The sequence below is a fragment of the Gymnodraco acuticeps genome, unplaced genomic scaffold (genome assembly GCF_902827175.1).
Source record: "Gymnodraco acuticeps unplaced genomic scaffold, fGymAcu1.1, whole genome shotgun sequence".
NCBI lineage: Eukaryota > Metazoa > Chordata > Actinopteri > Perciformes > Bathydraconidae > Gymnodraco > Gymnodraco acuticeps.
Genome location: NW_022991320.1, coordinates 679,246 through 705,782, shown reverse-complemented (window position 1 = coordinate 705,782; position 26,537 = coordinate 679,246). Strand labels below are relative to the sequence as shown.

At 42.7% G+C, this 26,537-nt stretch overlaps 1 protein-coding gene and 1 long non-coding RNA gene across 7 annotated transcripts in view; one reads left to right on the top strand and one right to left on the bottom strand.

Moving 5' to 3' along the window:
- Positions 1 to 26,537, bottom strand: part of mef2cb (myocyte enhancer factor 2cb) — a 70,832-nt gene that overhangs the window by 12,000 nt on the left and 32,295 nt on the right. For 3 of the 6 annotated variants that reach the window (XM_034240308.1, XM_034240312.1, XM_034240309.1), the window contains 3 exons: positions 17,384 to 17,587; positions 3,176 to 3,319; positions 128 to 308 (listed from right to left, as the gene is read on the bottom strand). In XM_034240308.1, the coding sequence (XP_034096199.1) occupies positions 128 to 308; positions 3,176 to 3,319; positions 17,384 to 17,587 (529 nt within the window). Of the gene's footprint in view, positions 1 to 127; positions 309 to 2,857; positions 2,996 to 3,175; positions 3,320 to 17,383; positions 17,588 to 26,537 lie in introns of all 6 variants that reach the window. The other 3 variants (XM_034240311.1, XM_034240314.1, XM_034240313.1) reach the window with 2 other exon arrangements.
- Positions 2,540 to 9,830, top strand: LOC117562479. Its single transcript, XR_004571548.1, has 3 exons — positions 2,540 to 2,693; positions 8,654 to 8,801; positions 8,923 to 9,830. It is a non-coding gene; the product is annotated as an uncharacterized LOC117562479 (long non-coding RNA).

The following is a 26,537-nucleotide window of genomic DNA, read 5'->3' as shown; positions in this document are numbered from 1 at the left end:
CCTTAAGGGGACATATTGTGGGTAGACGTGTGAGTCCATTAGCTAGACAGACAAGGGCACAGATAGACAGATGGGATAACAGCATGTACATGGGTGCATGAGTGCGGGTGATGCCCTTCTGGGTTACCTGCACTGGGGGGTCTGTGTGTAACTCCGGGGGACATGCTGTTTCTCTGTAGGCCATGGTGCGCAAGTGGCAACAGGTTGTGGTTGCCAAGGGAACCACCAGGATGGCTGTAAATGAGATTGTTCTGGTTGCTAATGGGAATGGACACAGACATGTCATAGTTTGATTGGGGCACGGCCTGCTGAGAGAGAGAGAGAGAGAGAGGGAAAAAAAGAAACAGAGAGAAGTTGGATTAGACTAAGGACACTAATGATTGCAGTGAGTGAAAAAGTACAACAAGGCTTTCAAGAAAAGAAATGGACACAGAAAGAGAGAAAGAGACATGACAACTCAGAAACACTCCAGGAACACAAAGGAATTTTAAATTGTTTGACTTTCTACAGTCAAAGCAGTCAAACACAAAAGAAAAAAAGACAGACAGCCAAGTTCAAAAGGACAAATGGACAACTAACAATAGACATGCATAGATGAATTGTACAGAGAACAACTAAAACAAGAACTAAAAATATGATTGAGCATGGAATTAGGAGGGGAGCACTGAAATTAAAAGGGTAGGCGCCTAGAAGACTCCTCTCAGAGGTACTCATTTGCCCAGGAGATGATGTATGGGTTGGCAATTGTTTGTCACTCAAACTTGATCTTGATTTGGTAGGCTTCTTTGGATGTTAGATAATATAAATGTATTTATATATGTTTTTGTTTACTCCTTTTTGAGCCAGTGGAGTCTTTGGGAGATAAATTATCACTTGTAATTCCTGGACAAACAGTGACATACACAGTTTCACATTTATATTCCCCCGAAAACTTTCCTGGTTTGTTCGATTAAATCAGAAGGCTATGGTTTACTCAGAGGAAAAGTCAATGGCACCTGTCTGTCTTCCCCTCAGTAAAAAAAGGCTACACTACTTTTGCTAAAGTAGCTTCAACACTGGATAACTGCATGTAATTAGGAATCATTTGTTTTACTGTCACATGGAGCTAATGCAAAGTATTAAAGGGTAGACTCAGATCCGTCAGCAGTCTCATCAGCAACATGAGCAGAGGTAGCCTGTCGGCCCCAGGCGTCTAGTTTGTCATGTTTATTGTGTCACTTGGTAGAAGGGCTTAACCTTGGGAGTGCCCTGGAAGTGGTTGATCCTGCATGTTAGCTTTAGGAAGTAGAAAATAGGGCCCTAAATTATTGCCATGTGTCTCAGAGCCATGGAGGGAGCGCATCAGGGGATCATCAGCCCGGCTTATGTGGAAGTGGGATATGTGCCTTATAGCGCTGCTTCGTCGTCTTCAATTTTCTCCCTTTTGCTAATGTTCTTTCTGCAGGCCAAATATTATTTTATTGCGGCGCTGTGAACGTTTCGCTTTTACTGCAACTTTATGAAGCAGTGGGCTAGCCAAACGCTATGGAAGCTTTCTTTTATAACCATTCAAGAGCTGTCTCTGGTTCTGTTTTATTTTCTGAAGACTCTCAGTCATTTCTTCCATCTCGGATTCCTTGTTGGAGATATTATACCTCATGAATTCCCTATGCAGTGTTTTCTAAGAGTGGGCGAGCTGTCTCTGTGCACACATTTGCGTGCACACACATCCCTTTTGCTGGTTGTAAGGCCCCCATCTGTAAGCTGTCCTTTAACTGGTGCCATCCTTCCTGTTTTCACTCATCTTCCTCCTCCGCCTCTCCCCACAGTCCCCTCAACAGTCCCCTGCAATCCAGAGGCCCAGTGCTTGGCAGCCACCCTGACCACACACTGAACTGCCACTTGTTGTGTGTAGAGTCAACCCCCCCACCCCCCAAAACACCACCACCCCTTCTGTTCCAACCCCCATCCCCACCCAGCTCCGATCCCAAGCCCACCCTACACCGCCACACCATCCCATCTCACTTACCCCTGCCTTGCTTCTAACCACATATCTCCCTTCTCCCGTTGCTTAGACACTACTGTTCATCTCTAAATGAGCTACCATGGAATTATCTCTTTCTCTGTAAGTCTAGAGCACTAACCATTCCAATATGGTGCTTTCTGAATGAAATGCAGGCTCAGTTTACATAGAAAGCAGCCTTTATTTTGAGGTCTCTGGCAGCTAGCTACAGATTTGGTTCTTTTGATAAATTAACACTATATATTTTAAATCCAGCGATTCACATGTCTTGACACTTCCGAGTCTATTAAAAAAGATGCGTTAAAGGCTATCAAAGACTTTGCCTTCAATTATTTCCGCAATGGGGAGAGATAATTGAGTTTTGTAAGGTAGGAGATGTGCTTAAGCGTTTTTAATGTCTGCTGCTGTTTCATTGCCACACTGCATGTCCTTGTTTTTTCGGTTGACTGAGCGCTGTGTTTTGGTGAAGGAAAGGAAAAGCGCATGCAGACCACACCTCCCCTGAGAGCCAGGCAAGGCATTATGGGTAACAGGTTCAAGGAGGGAACCCAGTAAGGTTAAAATTTGTCATGAGAGAGAGTCTGCAATTACTATAGCAAAATGCCTGCTAGTTACGGTTACAGTTAGGTTAAATTAGAGGACTGTTCCTCAACTGTAATCAAGCTAAATCAAAGGACTGTTATTTTTCAATGTAAGTATACAATATAATTTCATTCTAGTCTTACACTCACTCTCACTTTGTGTATTTAGTCTAGCGGCAAACATTTGTGGTTAGCTGGGTTAGCTCAACAGTTACTGGCCAGTCAGCATTTTGTTAGCCTGCTGAGGAAGCGGCTAGCGTCACCCAGTACTTACAGGTATCTTATGAGTTTGAATCATGTGATCAAACTCCTCATTAATCTGTTTGTATTTCTCCTCTGTGCGTGGGGTGAGGATGAGAGCAGACTCGAGCTCCGGGCTTTCGCAGCCTTTGTTCTCCTTCTTGCTTAATGCCTGCCAGGTCCCACAACCACAGAGACGGACGGAGGGAGACACAGGTGAAGGGACGGAGAGATGGGGTGGTAGATACAGATGACAAAAACGAGGAGACGAGGCCGTAGCGACAGAAAGCATAGGGGGGAAAAGGGAGACAGAGGAAAGAAAGGTGAGAGGGATTTAACAAGAGGTACTTACACAAAGTCTCTGTCTGCTGATCATCAGATCAATGTCCTCGTTTATTTTCCTGTACTTGTCCTCGGACTCGGGGCTGTGGCCGACTGAGTCGTCTGCGTCGGGGTCTGGGCTGTCACAGCCGTTTAGGCCCTTCTTTCTCAATGTCTGCAAACAGAGCATTTGCACAACATAGTTGAAGGGCTTTGGTAAGAAAAAGTGAAGTCAAACAGCTTGGGATGGACAAATGCAGATGAACTGTGAGGAGCTTCCATTTAGAATCAACCCTGACAAATACCAATTAGAAGAAGTTTTTTAAACCATTTAACAAAAGTGTATATTGATTTTTTTTAATTTAACACATTACAAAAGTACTTCTTCTCTATTAAAATTATGGTCTGTTCCTGAGACATTGTTCTACAAAGACATTCATCATTTTGGCATGGCAAGAGGATACATTGGCTGCATTGTCAACAAGAAAGCATGCAGCCAAACATTCAAGATGGCACAAATGATTGAGACATAAAAAGTGATCAAACTCTTGACCAAATGACAAATCACGGGCCCTTGAAACCTCATAATAACACAGGGAAAATGAATACAAATAAAAGATATTTTATTAACCATAATTATTGGTGTGTCATGAAACGGAAATAAAATACAGTTAATGTGGAGTTAATTTCTGTGGTATATGTGCTATTAAATGTGGCAGTTTCTGTTTTGGCCACCTGATGGCCACCTGCCACCATTACAGTGGCCAGAAAACAGCAGACCGGCAGAAAGCGCACTCTCCACTCACTGAGAGGAAGAGAGACACAGACAAAGTGAAGAAGAGGGAGAGAGAGAGCGGTGGAGCTGCCTCTGTCCTTTTTTAGATATTGTTGACAACCATAACAACAGGGATCAGTTTCAGAGCACATTACTGAGTGTGATAGCACAAGGGTATGTTTGCTTGAGCAAGTAGGCATGTACCGATAGGTGCTCCGTTCATTTGCCTCGTAAAGTGAGAGACAAAGACGAAGCGGAAAAGAAGAAAAGTACAGTAGCTGACAGTTAGAGCTCTCATCAAAGGCACCCCCCTCCCCTCCACTACACCCCACTTTCACTCTCCTCCTCCTCCTCCTCCTCCCCTCTCTCCTCCTGGCTTTAATAAAGGGATATTAGTCTACAGGAGGAATATCACGGGCCTGCTCCTGTCTGTGCAGTTGTCGCTTCACACTGTGCGCACTTTCATCTGAAGCTCCATATCAGACAGACGTAATTAAATTTACTTTAGCACACCCTGTATTTGATGCTGATCAAGTGTGTGTGTCTTTCTCTGTACATGTTGGAGTGTGTGTATGTGTCTACTGGTGTGAGTGTGTGTGTGGGAGGGGAAAGAGGGGAATGAGTCTGTGCATGTGTGGGTGTGTGAGAGTGGGTGTTAGCGTCAAGAAAAAAGAAAGAGAGACTGAGCAGGAGCAAGGAGGAAGATAGATGCTAAGATAAGTTAATCTCAGTGAACTTCTTCCTCTCATTTGTTTGTCTCCGTCAGTACTCACTCATGGAGGAGATACGAGTGCTAGCTCCTCCATCACAACCAGCGGCAGATGTGACAGGGAGCGATCTGCCTGCTTAGAAAACAAATAGCAATCCAGTCATCTCTCATGTCAGCACAACAAAGGCCTGTTTTGAGTGTGGTTTTAGTGAACTTAGAGGGCTTCTTTTGTGTGTGTGATAACTGTTTGATTCCTGAGGCGTCTCGTGGCGAGGCAGCTACTGTAAGCGTGTCAACATTTGCTGGCTCTCCTCTTCTCTCTCTGAATCCTCACTTGGCCCCCAGAGTGGAAATCTGGAATTCTGAATTTGAAAGTGTCTCTCACATCTTTGACAGTCTTCAGGAAATCACACCAAACAAATCAACCGAGGCGGTGCAGGAGATCTGACTTCTAACAGACCTTCAGTGAATCAGGCACTCTTGCTCTATCAGAGGTGGATGAGTCAAAAGAACAAAGGGGTTGCAGAGGTTTAGCACGCTGTCTTTTTTGGCAAAGGCGTGAGATGTAAAACTTTTGCTATTTCTTTTGTGTAGTTTCATTCTGACCCTGGCGATGCATCATATCGAACTGACAAGAGCTGAACCACTGGCCTTTTCTTTTCGCATGAGAATGCATGCAAGAAATAACTTTTCTTCCTACTTGCACAGCTTTCCTCCACCTACCCCCGCCAGCACAGAGTGCATGAGGGATTCACTTCCATTCTAGGAAGACTAGCAGTGGGGCATTGCTGGAAGAGGAGAACTAGGGCTTGGGTAACGGTGACACCCAAATGGGGGAAACTGAGCTGGTGGTCTCGCAGGGGGTTGGGCAGCGGTTGCGTTGGGTGTTGATTGGGTGCAGGGAGCTTGAGTGTTATATGACTTTGAAGCATGTGGCCCAGGGGCTCAGCACATTGAGGGTTGGGTACAAGGACGGTATGCTGCTCATCCCAGTTATGCCCACCTGTTTTAAGACATCACACCTGTTGCCAAAGACTGACACACAACCCAACAACCAATCAGATCTGTTGGAGTGCTCATATAGCCATAGAAGGGCCCTCTTGCGCTCTTCACCTCACCACCCTACCGCTCTACTCTCGTCATCCTATATGTTGTCCCCTTCTTTAATAGCCCATTGCTTAATCTGTGCCCTCAATGTGTTGTGTTTCATGGCTCTGCGCCACAAAGTCATCGAATGCTGCTCCAAAAATGGCTTCAGTGACATCATGACTATATGAAAGAACACATCACAAACATACATTTCAAAATGAAGTAGAGAATAATGATCATTGCAAAAGAAGCTGCTACCCTTACCCTGGGTATGAAGAGCTGGCATCAAAATAGAGTCTTTGGGGAATATGTTAATAGGATGAGGATTAAGCGAAAACACTTCGGTGCAGTTCACTTGTGCCAATAATTCTATGAACAAAATATTCCCACACATTTCGATTCTTTTTTAACTACATTTCACAAGTAACTGGGGTTTTTGATATCACATGGAAATGCTCATTATTTTTATTCTTACAAAATGACTGCTGTCATACAAGGAACACTTGTTTGTTGATCATTAACTAAGTTTGTAGCAATTGTATTGCCTCTGTTTACATACAAGTATTGTTTTTTACTCTTACCCAATCATCTTTTTGACATGTCAGCTTACCTAATTACCATTACTAAGAACCACATTAACATATCCTTTACCCTTGCTCCTGCTGTTTAAAATGTTATGTGACATGAAGTAAGCAAACTGTCCATAAGAGGGAAAGATTGATGGGGAAATAACAAGCTATAAACTACTACAATGCGAAGTCACCAGGCTTGGTACAGACATTGAATTTAGTAAAAGAAGAGCAAGGAGAAAAACGTATTACAGAGAGGAAAACTGCAAAGAAATCTGTGTATGCTTGCTCGTCTCAATGTCTTTCTCTGTGGCCCCTTTGGAGGCTTGCTCCTAATTAAACTCCTTCTTCATGATGCTCCCTCATGAGTTGACTTGTCACAGGGCCTGTGTGAAGCAGGCACAGCATAGACAGTGTCCTACATATTTAGACACCTGTCTCATTGGTACCCTTCAGCTTTGCACCCTCAGCTAGGCTGGCCTAAGATGGGCTATATTACTACATTTAGCAAGGCAACCTGGGCTGGATTAAGACGATAAAAGGCTAGTAGACGCAGGAATGAGCTACAGGGGAACTGATTTGTATTGAATATATTGCTTGGTGTTAGTACATCTGTCAAAGATTTGAGTTCTCTGATGTTTTAATTGCAGGAAAAGGTCCAGCCTTATACTAATTTCATAGTTTGGGGTGTGGGTAATAACTTCATGTCGCTCTTGAGAAAAACTGTGGAGGGTATTTGGGTGTGAATTCTGGGTGGCCCCAGGGGGTCTGCTAGGGACAGCTGACGCCTGCCCAGAGCCCCTGCCATACCAGGATCCGTCTGCTCGGCATTCTGCCACCCTGCTCACCCTCTATCCATCTTTCTGCCCCCTTCTTTCTGTCTCGTCCTGCTGCTCAGTCTGTCTCTGTCTCCCTACCACTGTCCTCTTCTCCTCATTTTCTGCAATAATACCACGGCTCAACAGAAGCTGAATCAAAACATTGTTGGCTTGATGGCTACATCTTTATTTCTGAAAGACTCGGGCTAGTGGATGGGTTGTGTTTGGAGAGAACTTTATTGCTGACCATTCCCATCTGCAGTTATTTTGGCAGTGGCTGAAGGGTACGACACATTCAATATTGTGTTTATGGCTATTGGCGACGGCCAGGCCAGTGAATGTTTCTCAATGTCTTCAACCCAATGGCTGACAGCATCAGTGAAAAAACCCTCAACAAAAACAGCCAGTTTATAATAGCCCTTTTATATATTTGCCAACATTGTATGGTCTTCAGAATACACATACCATTGTAAGCAAAACAAAGACTTATAAAAGAAGACACTATAGTACTAGAGCACAAAGATTTCCCCCAATAAATGGAGCATTTTATGGTTTTTCAGTATATTACAGCAGTCGATGGAAAACAAGTTGCAGACAAGCAGAATATAAAATCATTTATAACGGTGCCACTTATGGTTAATAATGTTGGCTGTGCTGTTAATGTATAATACAATTGTACTGGAATACACAGCTTTGCCTGGCAGGGTCTCAGCCTCTGTCACAATGTGAAAAAGTGTACAGAACAGATTAATTCACTCTGACTATCAGAATCACTCCTTGAAGAAACGACAGTATGCAAATTATACAGACCTGTGTTCATAATGTCTGAGAATGTGTGTAGGTTGAGTGTAACCAGGGAGTGCATCTACAGTGGGCACTACAGTCTTCTCAGTAGCTAGTTTAAGACCCAAGACTGAATCACAATGGAATTTAAAAGGCTCCCAAATAATCTTTAAGAAAATCTAAAGTTTAGGGCTACAATAATAATTCAGGCTTCTTTAAAATCAGACAACGTACGATAATCTGAATAATATATTATCAAATATACAGTACATCTTTTTGACTGGTCTTTACACTAAATTACAAACCCATCTAGAGCATGACTTTCAAAGTGGAAAAAGATGGGTAAAGAGAAGACGTTTGGAAAACCACTGGACATCAGGGAGCTCCCTTGCCTTAACCTATTGGCTAACTCAATTTTGTCAAGACAGATTGGTTGAGAGCAGTGTGGCTCAGTGTCAGTAGGACTGAGGCAGTGGGGAGAAACGTTGTCCCTTTTCATCACAAATAACAAGATGAAGGTGGCCATGAAGTAGACCTGCAGTGTATTAAGACCCCACAGAACCACTGAACAATACGCACACTCAGGGTGGGCTTGCTGGCAGAGATGGAGTAGTCGTATGTTTGATATGTGCTCTCATTCGCTTTAATTCTACTTTTATTTCTTTTTCTGTCTGTCTGGCTCAATCTTACTTGCTCTCGTTTTTTGTCTCTCCCCCTCACTCTCTCTGTCTCTCTCGCTCACTCTTTCTTTCTCTGTGCTTTTCAGCGTGGAGGGAACATCAGAGGGATCAGGCTGGCTTAGCTTATTGGAAGCAGATGGCAGACCAAAGGCAAGAAGGCCACAGTTTCATGAAGCGTGGTTTGAACATGCCAGGACCATGTCGAGGGGCATGCCCATGGATGATGGCTACATGGTGTGTATGAGTGTGTGCATGTGTGTGAGTGAGCATTTGGGAGGGAAATGGTTGATTTTGTAGGTTACCGATCTGAGCAATGGGACCCCCAAATCACAGCCTGTCCCTTTCTTTTTTTCAGTCATCATCTGTGCATCCCAATGCACTGGTTGAGGCGACGTTTGAAGAACTATGCATCAATGACTTTTCAGTGAATTGGTGGCTTTGAAGCCCCTTACTCCTGGTGCCCTGCTGCACTATAATCAGGAATCAAAGGCTGGCGCCTGGGATCCATCATCTCTGGCAAAGTGGTCGTGTGTTCAGTAACGCTGGCTAACTGAGTATGTAATTACTAGCTGTCTAGAGATTACTTGATTGACTAAACATTAAAAAGAGCGAGTAAGAAGTAGAGCAAACATTTGTGAAAATGATCAAGAGTATGTAAGAGAGACTGTGTGTGTTAATGTTCCTTCACATTTCTCCAAACTGTGACATTGTGATGGTGCATGTGCTGAATTCACCATTAAAAAGAGCCCAGTGTGGATGAGAGCCCACTAATGGACAGACAGTCTTAGCTAGCCAGTACACGGCACAATACCAGATGGTGCAGTGTTTCCCATATGGAATAGACAAACACTAAGCACATGTCAGAATCCAACACTGTTTGCTCCAGCAGCATCCTAGCCTTGGGAACAAAGTGGTCATTCACACTAGTCAGTGCACTGTATAATTACCCAGATAGACATTATGAGACACAATGCCAGCTCAGTAAAACTGGATAAAGAGGGCACTTATGTCTGTACCCTCAACCTACCCATCGTTCATCCTGTCTGTGCTCCAGTTGCATAATTTGTCTCTCTTCACATGAGATGAATGGGCATGAGTCTATATATTTCTGATTCAACATACAAATCAATTTGCCAAGGCTCAATTATGTGTGGAAAATACTCTCATACTTACTTTGCAACGCTTTATGAGCAGTTTGTTTCAGTTATTCACGCACCACTATTTTACTGCACTGTAATATTAACAATAAGGTCTTCAATTGCTTATATTAAGTCATTATCAAATAGAAACACTGTAACATCCTCAGAAAAATCACTTCAGTTGTATATGTGCAAAACTTCAAGTACCCCTCCAGCCACGCTCTATTCCTTCTTTGTCCCCCCACCAATCGTCACTTATCGTCTTTTGTCTCACTGTCTCTTATCGCGTGGTGCCACAGCAGGAAAAGGGAGCCTGAGGGAGGCCTTGAGTAACAATGTCCAGCCGGTTGACCTCTATAGTGTGACCTTGAGTTTCCACACCCTGTCCAAAGCAGCAATCATGGCATGGGAGGGGCTGAGGCCAGGGGGGAAGCTCCAGGCAGGGCAGGGAATGCCATCTATAAAAATAGCCTTCATTATTCTGAATTTTCCACAAATAGTTTCAAAGAACAAGGCATCATTTCATCTTAATGGCTGGCGTGAATTGTTTTGGGCTGTGTAATGGAAAAGCCTTGCATTTGGCAGCGTGGCCTCAGAAGTGGCCTGCCTTTTTCACCGCTCCACACCACAGGGACCACATATTGGCACATTTCAAACAGTCTATTTATAAAACCTCTTGTTGTTGTGTGAGTACCTCAGACTTCCGCTTCAGTATATTGACCTTAAGAAACACCTCTGACGGAGATCCAACTGGTACTTAGTTGCTTGTCTGAGGTTCTGCTTTTCTGGGCAGCGGCCGTCTGATGTGGAATATAATGCTGAGCCCGTAGATCACATACTTTATCTGTCATCTTGCTTTTAGCCAGTCTTAAGAAGTGGAAGAGGCATATAGTCTATAAAATAGGACCTCAGTAAACTTGCTCTCTTTATGTCTGAGGCTGGCGCCGCAGACAGATGTGTTCTCATGTGCCAGCTTGAAACTTGGAGCAGACAGGGTTCAGCCGTGTGAGGAGACTAATATGTTTGTGATAGCATTTTCACTCGTATCATAGGCAGACTGGCTGATTCAAAATGCTCTTGATGCTATTGACATAGATAATATAACTTGCCAGAAATGTATTTTCTCTTTTATAAAATGTTTCGTAAACAACCAGACAGGAAACCTCTTGTTTGGTAAGATATGGGGCGTAGAAAAACAAGTAAATTAAATAATAGACTTCTTTATCCAAGGAATCAAATGTTTATAGGCACAGCGGGGTCTCAGATCAATGGTCTTATGCATGTGGTCGCCGAAGGGCAAGTCGCTCCTTGGAAAGGGAGACGGGGGCTGAATGATTACTCTTGACACTTCGCTTACTCACGCCATAGTTTCAAAAACAACCCCCACCCACCCTGTTTGAAACACAAAGAGGGGGGAGTGAAAGAGAGAGAGATATTCCATGCCTATTCTTCTACCCTCTCGAGCAAGGACCGCCAGCTAGGCGACTATTTTTAGCTTCACCACACACTATTTTTAGACCACTACCACTTTTTGAGGCACTTAATCGTAGATCAAACAAATGAGTGATATTGGTGGTTTTATTGGGGGTTCGTTCTTTATTTTTAACATATCATTATATATTGTTTATGTTAAAAGAAAAAAAGAAATGTAGGAACTAAATGTGTACACGTGTTTTGCCTTGTTTTTTGTCAACGCCCTTTTCTATGCAATACAACAAACAATTATCTGGAAGCCTCAAGTCCAAACCGAAGAGGTGAGGCGGCGGGTGTAGACGGGAAGAGGAGGAGGGCAAAGGTTCGCCTCTGTTTGTGGAATTCACCACACTTTGAACACCGGAAAGAGGTTTCACATACAGTATATATATATCATATGTTGTGCTTGTTAATAGTTTCTACCAACCTTAAAGCTTGTTTGTAACTCTGTGAAGGACTTTAAGGGCCAACTTTCCCATTATCGTTAACACTGTAAATACATGGGTAGAGGTGTGGGAAAAGTTACTAACAGTTATCCGATTTCTGTCACCCACTCTTCAACACGTAATTCTCCACTAATATCTTTTAAAAGATGTGCTGTGGTGTGTACACAGACTGTCATCAGACTCTTTGTTTTAACAAACTGATACTGTTAGCTTTCCAATGTCACAAGGTTCATTTACTTAGTCAGTCAAAGCAGCTTCAGACCTTAATTCTCAGCTCACGGGGAAAAACAAGTCAAGTTGCTGATCTCTGTCGCCAGTAAACACTGAGGTACTGTGATCTATTTGACTACCCCACGCCTTACCTTCAAGTTACACCACATGAAACATGAAAACCTCTAAACGACTCTCCACAAAATTACTATGGACAACTGTAAGGCAGGAGATATGACCTGACGCCTTTATTTCTTTTGGATGCTGACACATGTTAAAGTCGTTCAGGATAAATTAGAGAAGGCATTCAGGCCAGAGTAATTATACAGGGTTTCAGAGCCATGAGAAGAAGTCATTCAGTGGCCTGATCAACACAGAAAACTCCTTAAGGCTAATGTTCTCCATGCTTGTTTAGAAACCAAATAAGCATACAGAATAGCACACATGCTGGAAAATATTTTCACAAGAACGCGGCAGAACATGAGCCCACTGGCACTTCGGAGGGGGAGATCACATGTTGTGTTGAAAGCAGAGGGTTTAAATGAATAAAGAACGGAATTTAGGTACATGACAGTGAAATAATCTAAAAGAATATCTGTAGTATTTTTTATGTGTGGAAAATGATATTTTATTGCCAATTGAAGCATTGTGCAAGCGAGGCATGAAGTGAACTGATGTGGGTGCGCTTCATTACTCGTTTTCTTTTTGCCATCTCCCAGACATACCTGCTTGATTTATTTTCTCTTTATGTTTTATCATTTTCACCCCAGCCCCCAACGCCTCCTTTCTCTACCACCCTCCCTCCCTCCAGTGGACTGTCACTGGGCTGAAATCACACCTGTGCTTCTCACACATCTCAGCACACGGGTGAAACATACGCAGGGTGAAACATGGTGAGGGAGCTTTGCTGAATCTCATTAGCCAAGCGGGTAGTCATTAACAGAATGACCTTTGGAAATAATTACCAGCCTTCCTCCCTCCATCCCTCTTTCCCTCCCTCCTATTCTTGCACTCATCCATCCCTCTGTCCCTCCCCTTCCCCTTCTCATTCTAACTCGATAGTTCTTTCTAGGTGAGGGCAGAGGAAGAGAAGGAGAAAAGAAGGGAGAGAAATGAGTTGAGGATGGGTGGTGAGGCAGGTCCCTGCTGCTGCTGTTTAAGATTACAGGGTGAGCTGAATTTTCAGATTAGGTTAATCTGCTGGAAATGGGATTGGCCAACAGCCTTTCCTCTGGCAGGTAGGCAGGTCAGCCCAGAACCAAGAGGCATGTGCCATTCCATGTGATACTTGAGCCAGAGTGTGCTTTGTGGCTGAGGTCATCACAATGCCGATGGCTCTGCAGGGTTCAAGCTAATTGTCACCGTGCATTTGCACACACATACACCCATGCAGTGCAGTCTTTTCAAACACACACTTACAAAGGCCAAACACCCTTTTTCTGTGTGAAAATAGGCACAGCTTATTTGCACATACAGTACACAGGAATGGTTTAACGTCTTAGCACAGGTATATCCAGGCATTAAGGGGATATCATTTTTTCACACCTCAGTTACTAACCCTTTAGTTGTTTCAAAAACCTGTGTTCTTTGCTTCAACAGAGAGGAAAACAAACACATTGTGGAACAGGGATTTGGCACAGCCCAAGTGTGTTGTTGGATTTGGGGCATTCACAGCAAGAACCAGCCAATGCCGTTTAGGTCTGGGGCCTGGGGTTGATCTGCAATCATGGGGAGGGGAAAGAAAGGACTCTTTCATGTGCTATTGCAATTAGCAAACCCCGTTCCCGCATAATAAATCACCAATAAGAGCTGAAAGTGATTGTTCTTAAGCCGGGGAGAAAAGAGGAAAAAGGAGAGATGGATCTGTTCTCTTGTCATTTCCCAACACAGATCCCCATTTCTCCTCTAATGCTGTTCGCATGTCCAGGAAACCGGCCTGGCAGACAGCAAGTATAGGAAATCTATCTGCGTGTTTGACTGTTTTATCTGGAGCCAGACTCAGAGTGTACTGTAGACCTGCCAGGACGACACATTTGGAACCAGCTTTGACATCAGACGATGGGCGGATCCACCTCTGTGTTTGCTTTCATCACGTTTGGAGAACTAAGATGAGCTTACTTTGAACAATTAGCTTTAATTAAGTGGACATCCCTACTATATACCAGCTGGGAAGATTGTGTACTACATATTTTATCAAAGTCTCTTGGGGGAGTCTCTGCGAATTGAGATATTACTGTATCCTGCATGGCAATACATGTTTGTGATTAAATGAAAGCATTTAAAACATTACAAAAATAGATTAAAATATGTTTTGGATGCCACTGTTTTAATGTGATTGTTAAGAGTTTCTTGATGTCATACATTGAGATAATAATAATAATAATACTTAATGTGCAGTCAATTTGATGGCTGATATTTTCTTTTGTTTTACCACTGTCTCAGAGAAGGGTTGGCTTTGGTTTCTTTGGCTTTTGCTTCCAGAGATATTTATGGAAGTATCATTCCCAACTGAGACTGTTTCAACTGAGTCATCAAGACCTTCTTTACCTCTCTCTCTCAATCTTTCTTTTTCATTCCCCCACAATCTGTCTCTTACATACATAAACCCGTTGACCCATGCTTAGATTCAACCTAATGCAAAACAATCTCTTAAAGATTGTATATGTTCAATGAAAAACTAGAGAAAACAATGAATAGAAAAAAAGTGAGGGAATGATAGAAAAAAGGCCTCCAGCCTTTTGTAAACATGCTGTAGCTAGAGAGGCTGTGCAACGCTCCCAGTGCCACTCTCTCAACAACGCTAATTATCAACCAAAGACATGCTAATTACATAGAGCTTTATTGCTAATGTAGCAGGCCTCTATGCCAGCCGCCCACACTCTGAGCTCCGCTCCCCTACCTCTGCCTCTCCTCCCACTACACCTTCAGGCACAGCAGCAACAGAGGGAGAGAGATGCAAGCAGTTTGTTTACTTCTAAAGACATGAGCTTTCCTACAAATTGAAAATTAAATATGTCACAGACAGATGTCAAATCTAAAGCCTAATTGCTTCTCTGTCTACACCCCTAAATCCAGCTGTCCATGTTGTTCTTGACCTCCTCCTCATCATCCTGCCATCTCAGCAGGAAGTCCACTTCGCTCATGCCTCCCCCTAAACTCAACAACCCACCCATGTTCCTGCACCTGTGACGTAGCCTAGCAGCGGCACACAAGGCTCGGCAGGAGACATCCACCCCCCTTTTCCCCTCGCTCGCCCTCTCTCTCCACAGAACCGCCTCCCACCCATGCTAAACGTGCTAGTGTCAGGCCTGTGGCCAATCCTGTTAGCACGCCGCTGCTAAGGCTGAAGGCCTCTTCAGATCGATTTCTCCCGCTGTGACTCGCTCAGAGTCCTCCAGGGATCACAGTGTAGGTATAGTGCTCCACAGCACTCTCTCTCCCACTAGGCTCTTTAGCGTCTTCCCCTGACACGGCTGTTTACACGTTAGCCATCCTCTGCTCTCTAATGGAGACACAGTTAAAGAGAGAGCTTCAAAGCAGGGAGCTCTCGTCACAGGCACTTGCTGAAACATGTGATGACACTCTTCATGGGTTCAGCTAGGGCACGGTAATACACTGAGTATATAGTGACTGAAGGGTTGGCGCATAAAGGATATCAGTGCTTAAAGGCACTCTAGAGCTATGAGTGGATGCTAAAGGGGTTAATGTAAATGGTATAATGCATAAAGGATTATTTCCTATCCCTTCTTGTATACTGAGATACTTTTTACAAACTGTGGCAATTCATTTAGATTTCTAATAAAACTCAAACTAAGCTTTGGGGACAGATCATAGATGTAAACAGCTTTAATAATTGTTTTGCATTAAAGAGTTGCATATGATATTGTAACTATTAAAAAAAATACATTGATGTTTTAAAACTTACAAAGTTTTAGCCTCAGCCACATTTACAATTCAAAAACTCAATAAGATGAGTTATAGGAAGTTAATTAAAGCATACAATGCATTGTAAACAAGAATATAAGCTGTCATGCTGCCTCTATTGCATTTATTTGTGTTTCTAAATGCTTTCCATGTTAATGCACCTAGTCCATTCTCTCTTGTCATTAAGGTTAGCCATATGTTGAGTGCTGTATCCCTTGATGTATGAGCGACATTTACCCAGTACATATTTGACTGCACCAAATTGAAATGGTGATGGAACCAAAGCAATAATAACAACAGCAGACAACATTTATTTATGCTGCTTTTGAACCTCCAAACATGATATGAAGGAAGAGGTAATTATATAAGGATGGCAACAACGTAAGGCGAAATCTCTTCTAAAACAAAATACATTTGATATGAATATGGTAATTCAGAAGGCTTGTGTTCAGGTGCAGAGTGCCATCTGGAATGGCAGGACTGTTCCCGGTGGGTTTGTCCACCCGTGGGCGGGCGACAAGCCCAGCAACACCCATGTGAAAAGATAAAAACATGCCTCATGCTGTTTGATCCTGTGTCAGATCTGCCAGCCAGCAGGTGTGCATGTTTTATAAGGGTATAATGTAAAACATAATTACAAATGCTAGGCTAAGAATGGGAGACGAATGTGTTATGCATTAATTGTGATCAAGTCAATGTAACATGTTAACAATTTGTCGCCATCAGGTGTCTGTTGAATCACAGACAAAAAACATTGACAAAAAAAAGTGGATATAGACAGTTTTGAGATTTTATATGTATTATTATTTGGAATTTCTAACCTTTATAGTGTAAAACAAGAACAAAATATATGTAATGTCAGGAAGCATTAAAAATGTAATTTGGTTTGCAAAGTTGCTTTAAATAATTAATGCAACAAGCAGACAAATAACATGTATTTAACATTAGTTTTGTGGGACAGGTGCAGATAAGCAGCAAGCACGTGCATTAATGCGTGTGTGTGGCCCATAGGGTTTGTCAGAGCGACAGTGTGAATGTTGCATAACAGGTTCATGTTGAGAGCTTAAGGATCCTGGAGGGGGTCAGTGTCATTTCCTGCTTTATCTACCTGCCTACTGGCTGGCCTTACAGCGCTGTTTAACATCACCTTGAGCCACAGTAGCGACATGTGTCCAAAGCAACATCCTTGTCTGAGGCACGTACTGGCGTAAAAACACAGAGGGCAGGGGCTGGTAATTGCACCCCGCAGGGGAAAGACTAAGAGGTCCAAATCACGGATAGGCTACCACTTCTTTTGTTAAAAAGTATTACACAACAAAAACAAGCAATTTAAATTAACACATTTTCTTTACATTTATTTGATAGCCCTACTATAATTCTTAAAATACATTATTGATATGGACACACAACCTATGGGAGCAATTATTTCTTACACTATGTGAAGTGTGAAGACCAAAAGAGAGAAGTAATGGTTTGCTGAATGAGTCACAATGCTGTAACCATCTGTCTGCTTATGTGTTTCTGTGTTTTTGCATGAGCCTGTGCATGTGTGTGTGTGTTCCTGTGCTCCTGTGCTCCTATGCGTGCATACAAGAGTGCCGTGTGCATCATTTTTGTAACTTACCTCCACAATATCGGAGTTGGTCCTGCTCTCATGGGGCTCGTTGTACTCGGTGTATTTAAGCAGGACCTTGTCCATGTCTGTGCTGGCATACTGGAACAGCTTGTTGGTGCTATTGAAGATGATCAGGGCAATCTCACAGTCACACAGCACACTCAGCTCATACGCCTTCTTCATCAGGCCGAACTTTCGCTTTGTAAATGTCACCTAAAAAAGAAGCGGATAGAAAACAAATAGTTAGGCAGAGGCACGGAAGATTTATGTTCACACATACAGTGTCACTGAACTAAAATTGGCTCACCTATAATCAAATCAATCTTTTGTTCCCCCTAAATGGTAGTCATCATTAAATTAAATTACAGTCCCCACCCTCAACATGTTAGAAATCCGAAGTGACAACTTTTCCTCAATAAAATGAGTAATTTTCAGAGAAACTGAATTAAAGGAAAGTGAAGTCTGCTGATAGTTCAACACCCTACTCTACCAGGAAAAGAAGAAAAAAAGAAGTTGGGCTTGTTTTTAAGGAACTGAAAATACTGTGTCTCAGACAGATAACGGTAAAGAAGATCAGTTAATGCTAGTACATCAAAGCTCACAGACGTTCATCTTGGAAAATATGTAATGTTAAATTCTCCATTTTAAATACCCCTACTGTGCTCTCACGCTCAGTCATGCTTTTACACTAAGAGAATGACCTATAACTATAGTAATCCAAAACAAAATGTGAATTTCATTGTGAAATTAACACACATTGTTAAGTTGTTTTGTTGCCCAATGAACTACCTCTCATAGTGAATAACAAGACATTAATATAAATAATGGATGGGTTCCCTGTCTGTGCTTGAAGCTATTTGTGAGTGTTCAAATAATGACAATGCACTCTACTTAAACCACACAAAAATAAATCTCTAATAGGGCATTTTTCTCTCGTTCCCTCTGTCTCTTTTTCTCTCTTTATTTTCTCTCTCTTTCTCTCTGGGTATTTGTGTGTGTGTGTGTGTGTGTGTGTGTGTGTGTGTGTGTGTGTGTGTGTGTGTGTGTGTGTGTGTGTGTGTGTGTGTGTGTGTGTGTGTTTGTGTGTGTGTGTGTGTGTGTGTGTGTGTGTGTGTGTGTGTGTGTGTGTGTGTGTGTGTGTGTGTGTGTGTGTATGTGTCTGAGGCCCAATACTGGTACCTTTAATAACACACGCATACAAGTGCCCACATTGTCAAAATAGAACAGCCACTATTCCTCTATTGTTTGGTTCAAAACTAGAGCATTGAAAGTGAGTTAATTCCAGTGAGCTGCACCTGGCTTCTTCTCCAAGCCATGTGTGCACGCTCTTTGGCTGAACGGGAAAACGAGAAAATGTGCCACTGCCAGCTTTCTTCCCTGAGCAACACAGCTTTTTTCATATTGAGATTTCTTTCATTTCCTTCTGTGACTGTGTGTATTATTTACATTGGAGATCTGTATTGACAAAGCTTTTTTTTTACAGAGAGGAAATACTGCCAGAACTGTGCCCAGCTGGTAGCTAATGATATCAGTTTGTTGATTAACTGCATGTTTGTCTATTCTCTTCTGACACTTAAGTGGGCCAAAAATCACAGAATGAAAACCTCCCAACACTCATTAAACATGCTCTGAATACAATTGTAAAAGGCTCTAAAAACCTTTACAAAGACAGCCTTTAAATAAGAGATCTTTGTGTGTGGTAGACCAGGGTAATGCAGGAATCGATCTTGCAGCATTAATCTATCATGGATTGCCCTTCACATTTTCTCTTTACAACTCGGGGCCTGAAAGAGGAGATAGGGTTGGAATGATATTGATAGGTAGTTTTGAATTTCCTGAAATCATATCTCCCAGGATGCACCAGTGAAACTGAATATCAAACCATGAACTCCACCCTGTCTTCTTCTTCACTGAGAGTGGGTAAAACGTAACCTCGACCAGCTTCCGCCTAAAGTTTCACAGTGATGTCATTGCGTCACGCCAAGCTATGTGTCAGCCCGAAGAGGCTGAAACCAGAGACACGGACGACATTCTTACTCCTTGCAAAGCATTGTGTGCAATGTCAGGTTATTTTACCTCGGCACAAACACACATCTTATTCACCGACGACATCAGCGGAGAAAACTCCCCTGGGCTGTAAATACCAAGCTGACATTTACACAGTCTCACTGAAATATGAAAAGAAACAAGCCTCATTCTTAACGCTGAAAGATCAAAAGGCATCTTGTGACAATAAAATTAATTGTCATATGCAACCTACCCTGAGCTGTATTGTCTGAAACTGAAAAAGCACTCACTCCAAAGAGGTCTGCCAGCCTTAGAACCGCAGAGCTACAGTGCAAATTGTACATGAGTGTCAATAAGATGACAGTACTGTAGGACAAAAGGTCAAAACAGACTATTCGGGGACATGTCGAGTGTTGTCTTCCCCTAGTGTTTTGATTCAAGGGGCACTGGGGCACACGCAGGACACAGCTAGCTGCCGGCCCAGATCCGTTATCACCCACACACTCAGTCTCACACTCTGCAGCGGCCATTAATGTTTTAAAAGGTGGCACGTGGCACACACAGTGGGCTGGGTGTTAGTCCCAGAGGTCCATAGCAGCGTGTCCCATAAGGGAGGTCCACATGCAGGCTTAGATAGCTCATATTAGTTGACCACTTGCAAACATCAGCACAACCGCAGACACATACAAACAAAGCAGTGTTTGTAAGTTTTAACTTGAAACCCACTTTTGTGCTGCTTCTAAATTCAACATGTAAAAATTAAAAACACAATCCAATCAAAGTTGTCTTGAGCCTCACACTTTAAATAAGGAACTGAGTGTGCAATTCCCACATAATATATAATTCTCACATAGAGTGACTTTAACAACACCACAGGATGAAAATGAGTGTGATTATGAAAAGCCTCAACTGACCAAACAATAACACCTACATAAATATCACACTGCACCCCCATATCTCAATCTGACACGTACAACATGCCTACTTCAAAATCACATATATTACTAATGCTATGCCTATAGATCCATGAATACACAGGCAAATATAACATTAACACCCATTTTAAAGGACAGTTGGACATCAATACTGTCCTGTAGGTAAATGATGGTGCCAAACATCATGTGAAATGTGCTAACAAATATTATATTCTGTTTTCAATTTCACTGAAAGAGGTAACTTTGTCGTGACTTCACATGATGCTGTCATGTGATCCTTTCAGCCCATCAACACTCATGCTGGTGTTGTCACCACTGGCCTTTTTTGTGTAATTCCAAAAAATCTCCCGGCCCACACAGCAGCTGCTAAATACTGCGCTGGATCTGTAATTGATAAGCGACTGCTCTGTGTTTTGAGTGGAGAAGTAAAACAGATGCTTATGAATGGCACACCTTATCTTAAAACAATTGAAGATACCTGACCCTGAAACCTTTATCTGCAAAAATATTAAGTAATCAATAAAGTAGATCTTATAGTCTATGATCATGAAATAATGTGGTGTAATGGTGTATAGCCTTTTCTTGAGGCCCCTGTCCTTGTTGTTAAACCAAAAAAACACATTGTAAACCACCCGTGTGTCAGTGTGGGTGTAATCTTTGTTTTGTTGGTTAGTGGGTGCTTAGACACACCACTGTGTTAATAACACAGAGAATGACGTTAAAGCACATTTGCAACTGTGCATACTGGTAAAAGAGACCAGTGTGAGTGTGTGGTGTGTATTTTCACACTAAATTGGTAACCTATCTTAACACACACACACACACACACACACACACACACACACACACACACACACACACACACACACACACACACACACACACACACACACACAGACACACACACACACACACACACACACACACACACACACACACACACACAATCATTTGATATACCATTTTTGGCATTAGTTGAGGTAAAGACTAAACCATGTCATGTTAGGTCACTTAACTTGTATGTTTGTATGTATTGTACGTTTCCAGGACTATCAAAGTGTTCTTGTGACACATTTTCTTTATTTAAAAATAAGCAACATGTCTAACAGCAGAACAATCCTAATAACTTTTTAACCTCTCCATGATCAAAACTAAACAAATGTTAAGATTCCAAAAGATTACTCCGTTATGGAAAAGCGTGAAACAACGATCAGAGATGGGCCAATATTTTCCTTCAAAAATAATTGTAATTACTGTTACACTTTATAGTATATATCAAATGTATTTTGGCTCATTATTAGCACTCAGTCATAGGCATTCATAGCATCTTGAACATACACTGTACACTCAGAGTAACACACCAGCCTTATTCGTTCACCCCTAACCTCCTCCACAACCGCATCCCAAGGGAGATTCTGACACATGCACACACAAATGCATTCAGACACACACCCATGTAAACACCTAAACTTGTTATCGTCACATATCCTTTCAGAGCATATGCCTCTATATTGTAAAATTGTATTTAACACATTTGAATGCCTTTTTGTTTAATATTATTTTTTCTTTCCACATATGAATGATTATATGTTATAATATATTACGTATTCTATAGCTGGAGAACCAACAGAAGAACAACATAATTATAAAAATGAAAACAATCAGTTGTGATCTGCACAATTGACCTGTCACATTTCCTCTGGCAAAAATGGGAGAAAAAACGGTAAGGATAAACAGAGGGACGAGGAGAAAGGAGGGATAGTGGCTGATTCTCTGCCACATGGGTGAGAGGGGAGAGAGAAAGAGTGGAGGGAGAAGAGAGGGGGCGGACGCACAGGAAGCACATTTGTATGCATTTCCTCTCATAACAGGAAGAGGCCAGTGGCTTCCCCTTCACAATGGCTTCGCTTCTGCTTCCCACCTCCTGCCTGCTTCCCTGGGGGAGGAGGAGGTGGAGGAAGAGGAGGAGTGGAGAGACAGGCACCAAAAACTGCTGGTTAGCAAACCAAACATGGCCGTGTGGGACACACACACACGCAAACACAAACACACACACACTCACATAAATGTCAGTCAACCATGGAGCAGCACGATTTGTCTTGAGACAAACACTTATCCCATTGTCAGGGGCCAAGCAGGAAGACACGGGCTTACGCAAAAGGAATAAGAGGAGCCCAGGACCTGGACCTGAACTCTGCCTCGCAGCCAAAGAAGCTGTTAAGAGGGGCATTACGACAAAAGAGGCTTTGTCCAACCTCTAATATATGCTTTGCTCTTCTCTCTCCTCAAACACTCATCAACATTTTTGAGTGTTTCTCATTATACAGTCTGAAAAGGAGGCAGCACACTCCAAACATTTCTTCATTCAGTCGAAATCGAAAGTCTCCACTTTGAGTAGCTAAAAGCTAACCTGTGGAGCTGATTGAGCAGTGTCTTAATTGTGCAGATTTGAGTTATGGTGTCCTAAAATACATACCAGTTTCGATTCTTCTTCTAACCTAAACTCATAATTATATTTCAGGACAGCACTGTAACGGTTCCTTCTTGGTATGCTCCGGTTTATGTTGAAAAACCACAACTTGAAAAGGGTATGCCCACTGACTAAAATAAAAAGTGGATGTTACATTGCAAGGCCCAAGTTAGTGGCCGGAATGACAAAAATAACTTTGTTGTCATTCATTTGCGGTGGCTAAACTTTTGTCGTGGCACTAAGGCTGCCACTCTTAGCTAGAGGCACATTATTTCACTTTTCATCTAATATTTAGTTTAATCTGGTTTTCACACAGATTGTATATCCGAACACATTTAATAGATGTATGCTGCTACCCTATTAACCTCAGTTTTCACTAAGTGAAGTCTTTTTATGACAAGCACAGCTCAGAATTGGCCTCTAGTAGTAAAAAGCTAAAGAAAATATGGAGAAAATATGCTAATGAGCTGTCGATGATGAGCCAGTCCCTAAATGTAATTGTTAAAAAGGGGGGGCTGGAGAGGAATTCATTAATGGCAACTCTATAGATTGCATACAAATCAAACATATTTTTATAATATAATTCTTACCTATTCCTGTATTTACAATTATTTTAGAAAACTAACATTTACTTTGAAAATGAAAACATAACATAATGAGCATTATAGCAGGTAAAGAAAAACACGAGGCTAAGCCAGATGAAACATTAACGTAAAGTCCACACGGTGGCGTGCGTTGAAGCTTGCTGGCAGGCGTGTCTGAAACTCGACCAACAACCAATCACATGAATCTCCCGCCCCGGACACACAAGCACACGGTTTGATTGGCTAGAGCTTGTACTGGCATATGATTTGATTGGCTGATGCTTCCGTTGAAGCTTCAAAAGTTGAACATTGCTCAACTTTTGAAGCGAGCAAAGTGAAGCGACGGAACCACAATGCAGTTCGGCAAAGCGTGACGTCACCCCATTCAAAGTGAATGGGCAGAAGCGTTGAAGCTTCAACGCACGCCGCCGTGTGGACGGCCGAAAGACTTTAAAGTGAGTGAAAATTAAGAGAAGAGAGGTGAGAGAGCAAAATGAACCAAGTGTAGAACATGTGAACGTGAAAAGAAACCAGGCAGAAGCTGGGAAGGCAAAAGAGAATAACAATACAGCAGAGAGAAGGTGAGAGCCGAGTAAGCCCTTTACAGGTGAGGTCTCTAGGCGCTGAACATAATATGACAGAGCGGAGTGCCACACGCTGTGGTAAAAGAAGGAGATGCGAGAAGGTGGGAAACATGGAATGAGATGAGGGGCGCAGGGGTGAGGGTTTACCCTGTGGGCCTCATTATTTTCCTGCTGTTAATTTTCTCACCCCAGTGCTGTTGATTAGAGAAAAGAATGCTTTGTCGTTGAAACAAAAAGACCCCTTATTTCACTGTCAGCGCTGCAGTTAACGTAGTGAGGGAAAAGAAGCGCCATATGGTGAAAGATATGAAAAATAATGTTGTTTTTTTGTTCTTATCTTCTCCAGCAAAGTACGTTATATTGACTGTTGTTTGGGGGAGTTAGGAGATCCTGTCGTTTTACTTCCTGTCACTGATGACCTGATCCATGTTTAACCTTTGGCCCCTTCCCCTTTGGGAAACCACACACACACACACCCACCCACCCACCCACCCACCCACCCACACACACACACACACACACACACACACACACACACACACACACACACACACACACACACACACACACACACACACACACACACACACACACACACACACACACACACACACACACACACACACACACACACACACACACACACACACACACACACACACACACAACACACACACACACACACACACACACACACACACACACACACACACACACACACACACACACACACACACACACACTCACACACACACAAGTCATCCTAAATTAAGCCCACTGAGTGTACTGGCTGGAGAGGTAACACTAATTAGAGCCAATTGCGGCAAATTAGTCGATCCCAAAGACCGACTCTAGAGAGTTAGATGCGTTTTAGATGTGTACATGTGCTCACAAGCAAGCATTTGTCTATGCTGTTTAAACAAAGCACTAAATACACTATCTAAGTGTGTGTCTGAGTGTATAATCTGCTATTTCTCAAATTCATATTAATGTGTGTGCACAAAAACACACACGTGGATACATCTTGTACTGTAGGTGTGTGTGTGTGTGTTTCTGTGTACTAGCTGGTGCAAGAGAGTCTGCTCTCTGTGTGCAGCCCATGAGTTTATGGCACAGGGGGCCCTTTCATGTGCCCGAGGCTGGGAGAGGGTCTGAGTGGTCGGGGGGCTTGGAGCCAGGGCTCACACACTGCTGCCCACTGTCCGGAGCTCCGGGCAGCCAGTCAACGCCAGGGAGGCCTGGCCCTTCTGCCCCTGCTCTGGGGAAGTGTTTCGGGGTCTGGGGGTGGCAGCCCAAAGTGGCCGCCCAGAGAGAGCCAGGCCCTGTGCCCACTGTGATACTGCCGCTTCAGGGAGGGCAGGGGGGGGGCTGTGTTGCCCTGTAGGTGGCAAGGTAGCGTTGACAGGCACACCGAGTGGTGCCACTCCGAAGAGGATTGCCGTAAGAAGCATGTACAAATCTGTGGAAATGTTACAGTAGCTGTAATTTGCTATTTTGGACTAGAACAGGAAGTGTTCTATATTCTGTTATATACAACTTTATGAGCTGTTGGATGTTAATATTATGTCAAACTAGTTTCACCTATATGTTGCACTGATCATTACAAAAATATCAATATGTTAATCAGATAGGACCAAATGTCTTAGAGCCAAATACTTAATTAAAGAAAAAGGTTTTAGAAATAAAAAATCTGACGAGAAGAATCTGAGGTTGAAAACAACGCAACAAATTCCTCCAGTGTTTATTTGGCTTCCTTAAAAAGGAAGTGAAAATATGCAAAGCTTCCGTTTGATTTTTTTCCCCTTTAAGAAGTACAATTTGAGTTTCTGTGTCAGTCTCTGTCTTGTGATATCTGCCTTTACAAAATGCAGTGATGTCATTTATTTAGGGTGTAGGTGCAATGAAGCCAAACGCCTTTTGCTCATCATGTATGCAATATGTTCCTCGTGATTTCATGACATCATATTAGTAGGAACAAACAAATACATACGTAATCTATCAAATAAGGGATCAGAATTACAAAATCCAGTGATATATTGATTTGCCTTTCCCTGAACCCTTTCTCCCTTCTCTGCTCCCTCCTCGCTCTGTAAGTAAAGCCAGGATATCTCAGGCATCGATTCCCCTCAGGTGTCCTTCCTGTCCCTCTCTTTCCCTCCTTATCCGCAGGAGCCGGAGAGCCTGGTGCAACTGGCGGGCTCAGTCCAAGGTGGGATGAGAGAGAAGGGCTGAGATAACAGCAAGGAGGAAGTGTGGGTGCTGCAGCAACACGATAGCTTTAGTCTTCATCTGAAACTCTGTGACCTCCTCGCTCTTGTCTCTGTTTGCACGTCTTTCTTTCAAAACCAAAACACATGAATCAGACTATAGAGCACATAGGTGCATGCCGTCACATGCTGTGTCCACTTTATTAAACATTTCTTCCTATGTATTTTTCTCACTCTCCTTCTTTTTTTTGCACTCTAAAGTCACTCTGTTTTCAAGATGAACACGCTGTGTATCAGCAATAGTCAAATCATGATTACTGGGGGATTTTCTTCTTACACTTACATCCTCACTCCCCTCTCACTATCCTCTTGTTAC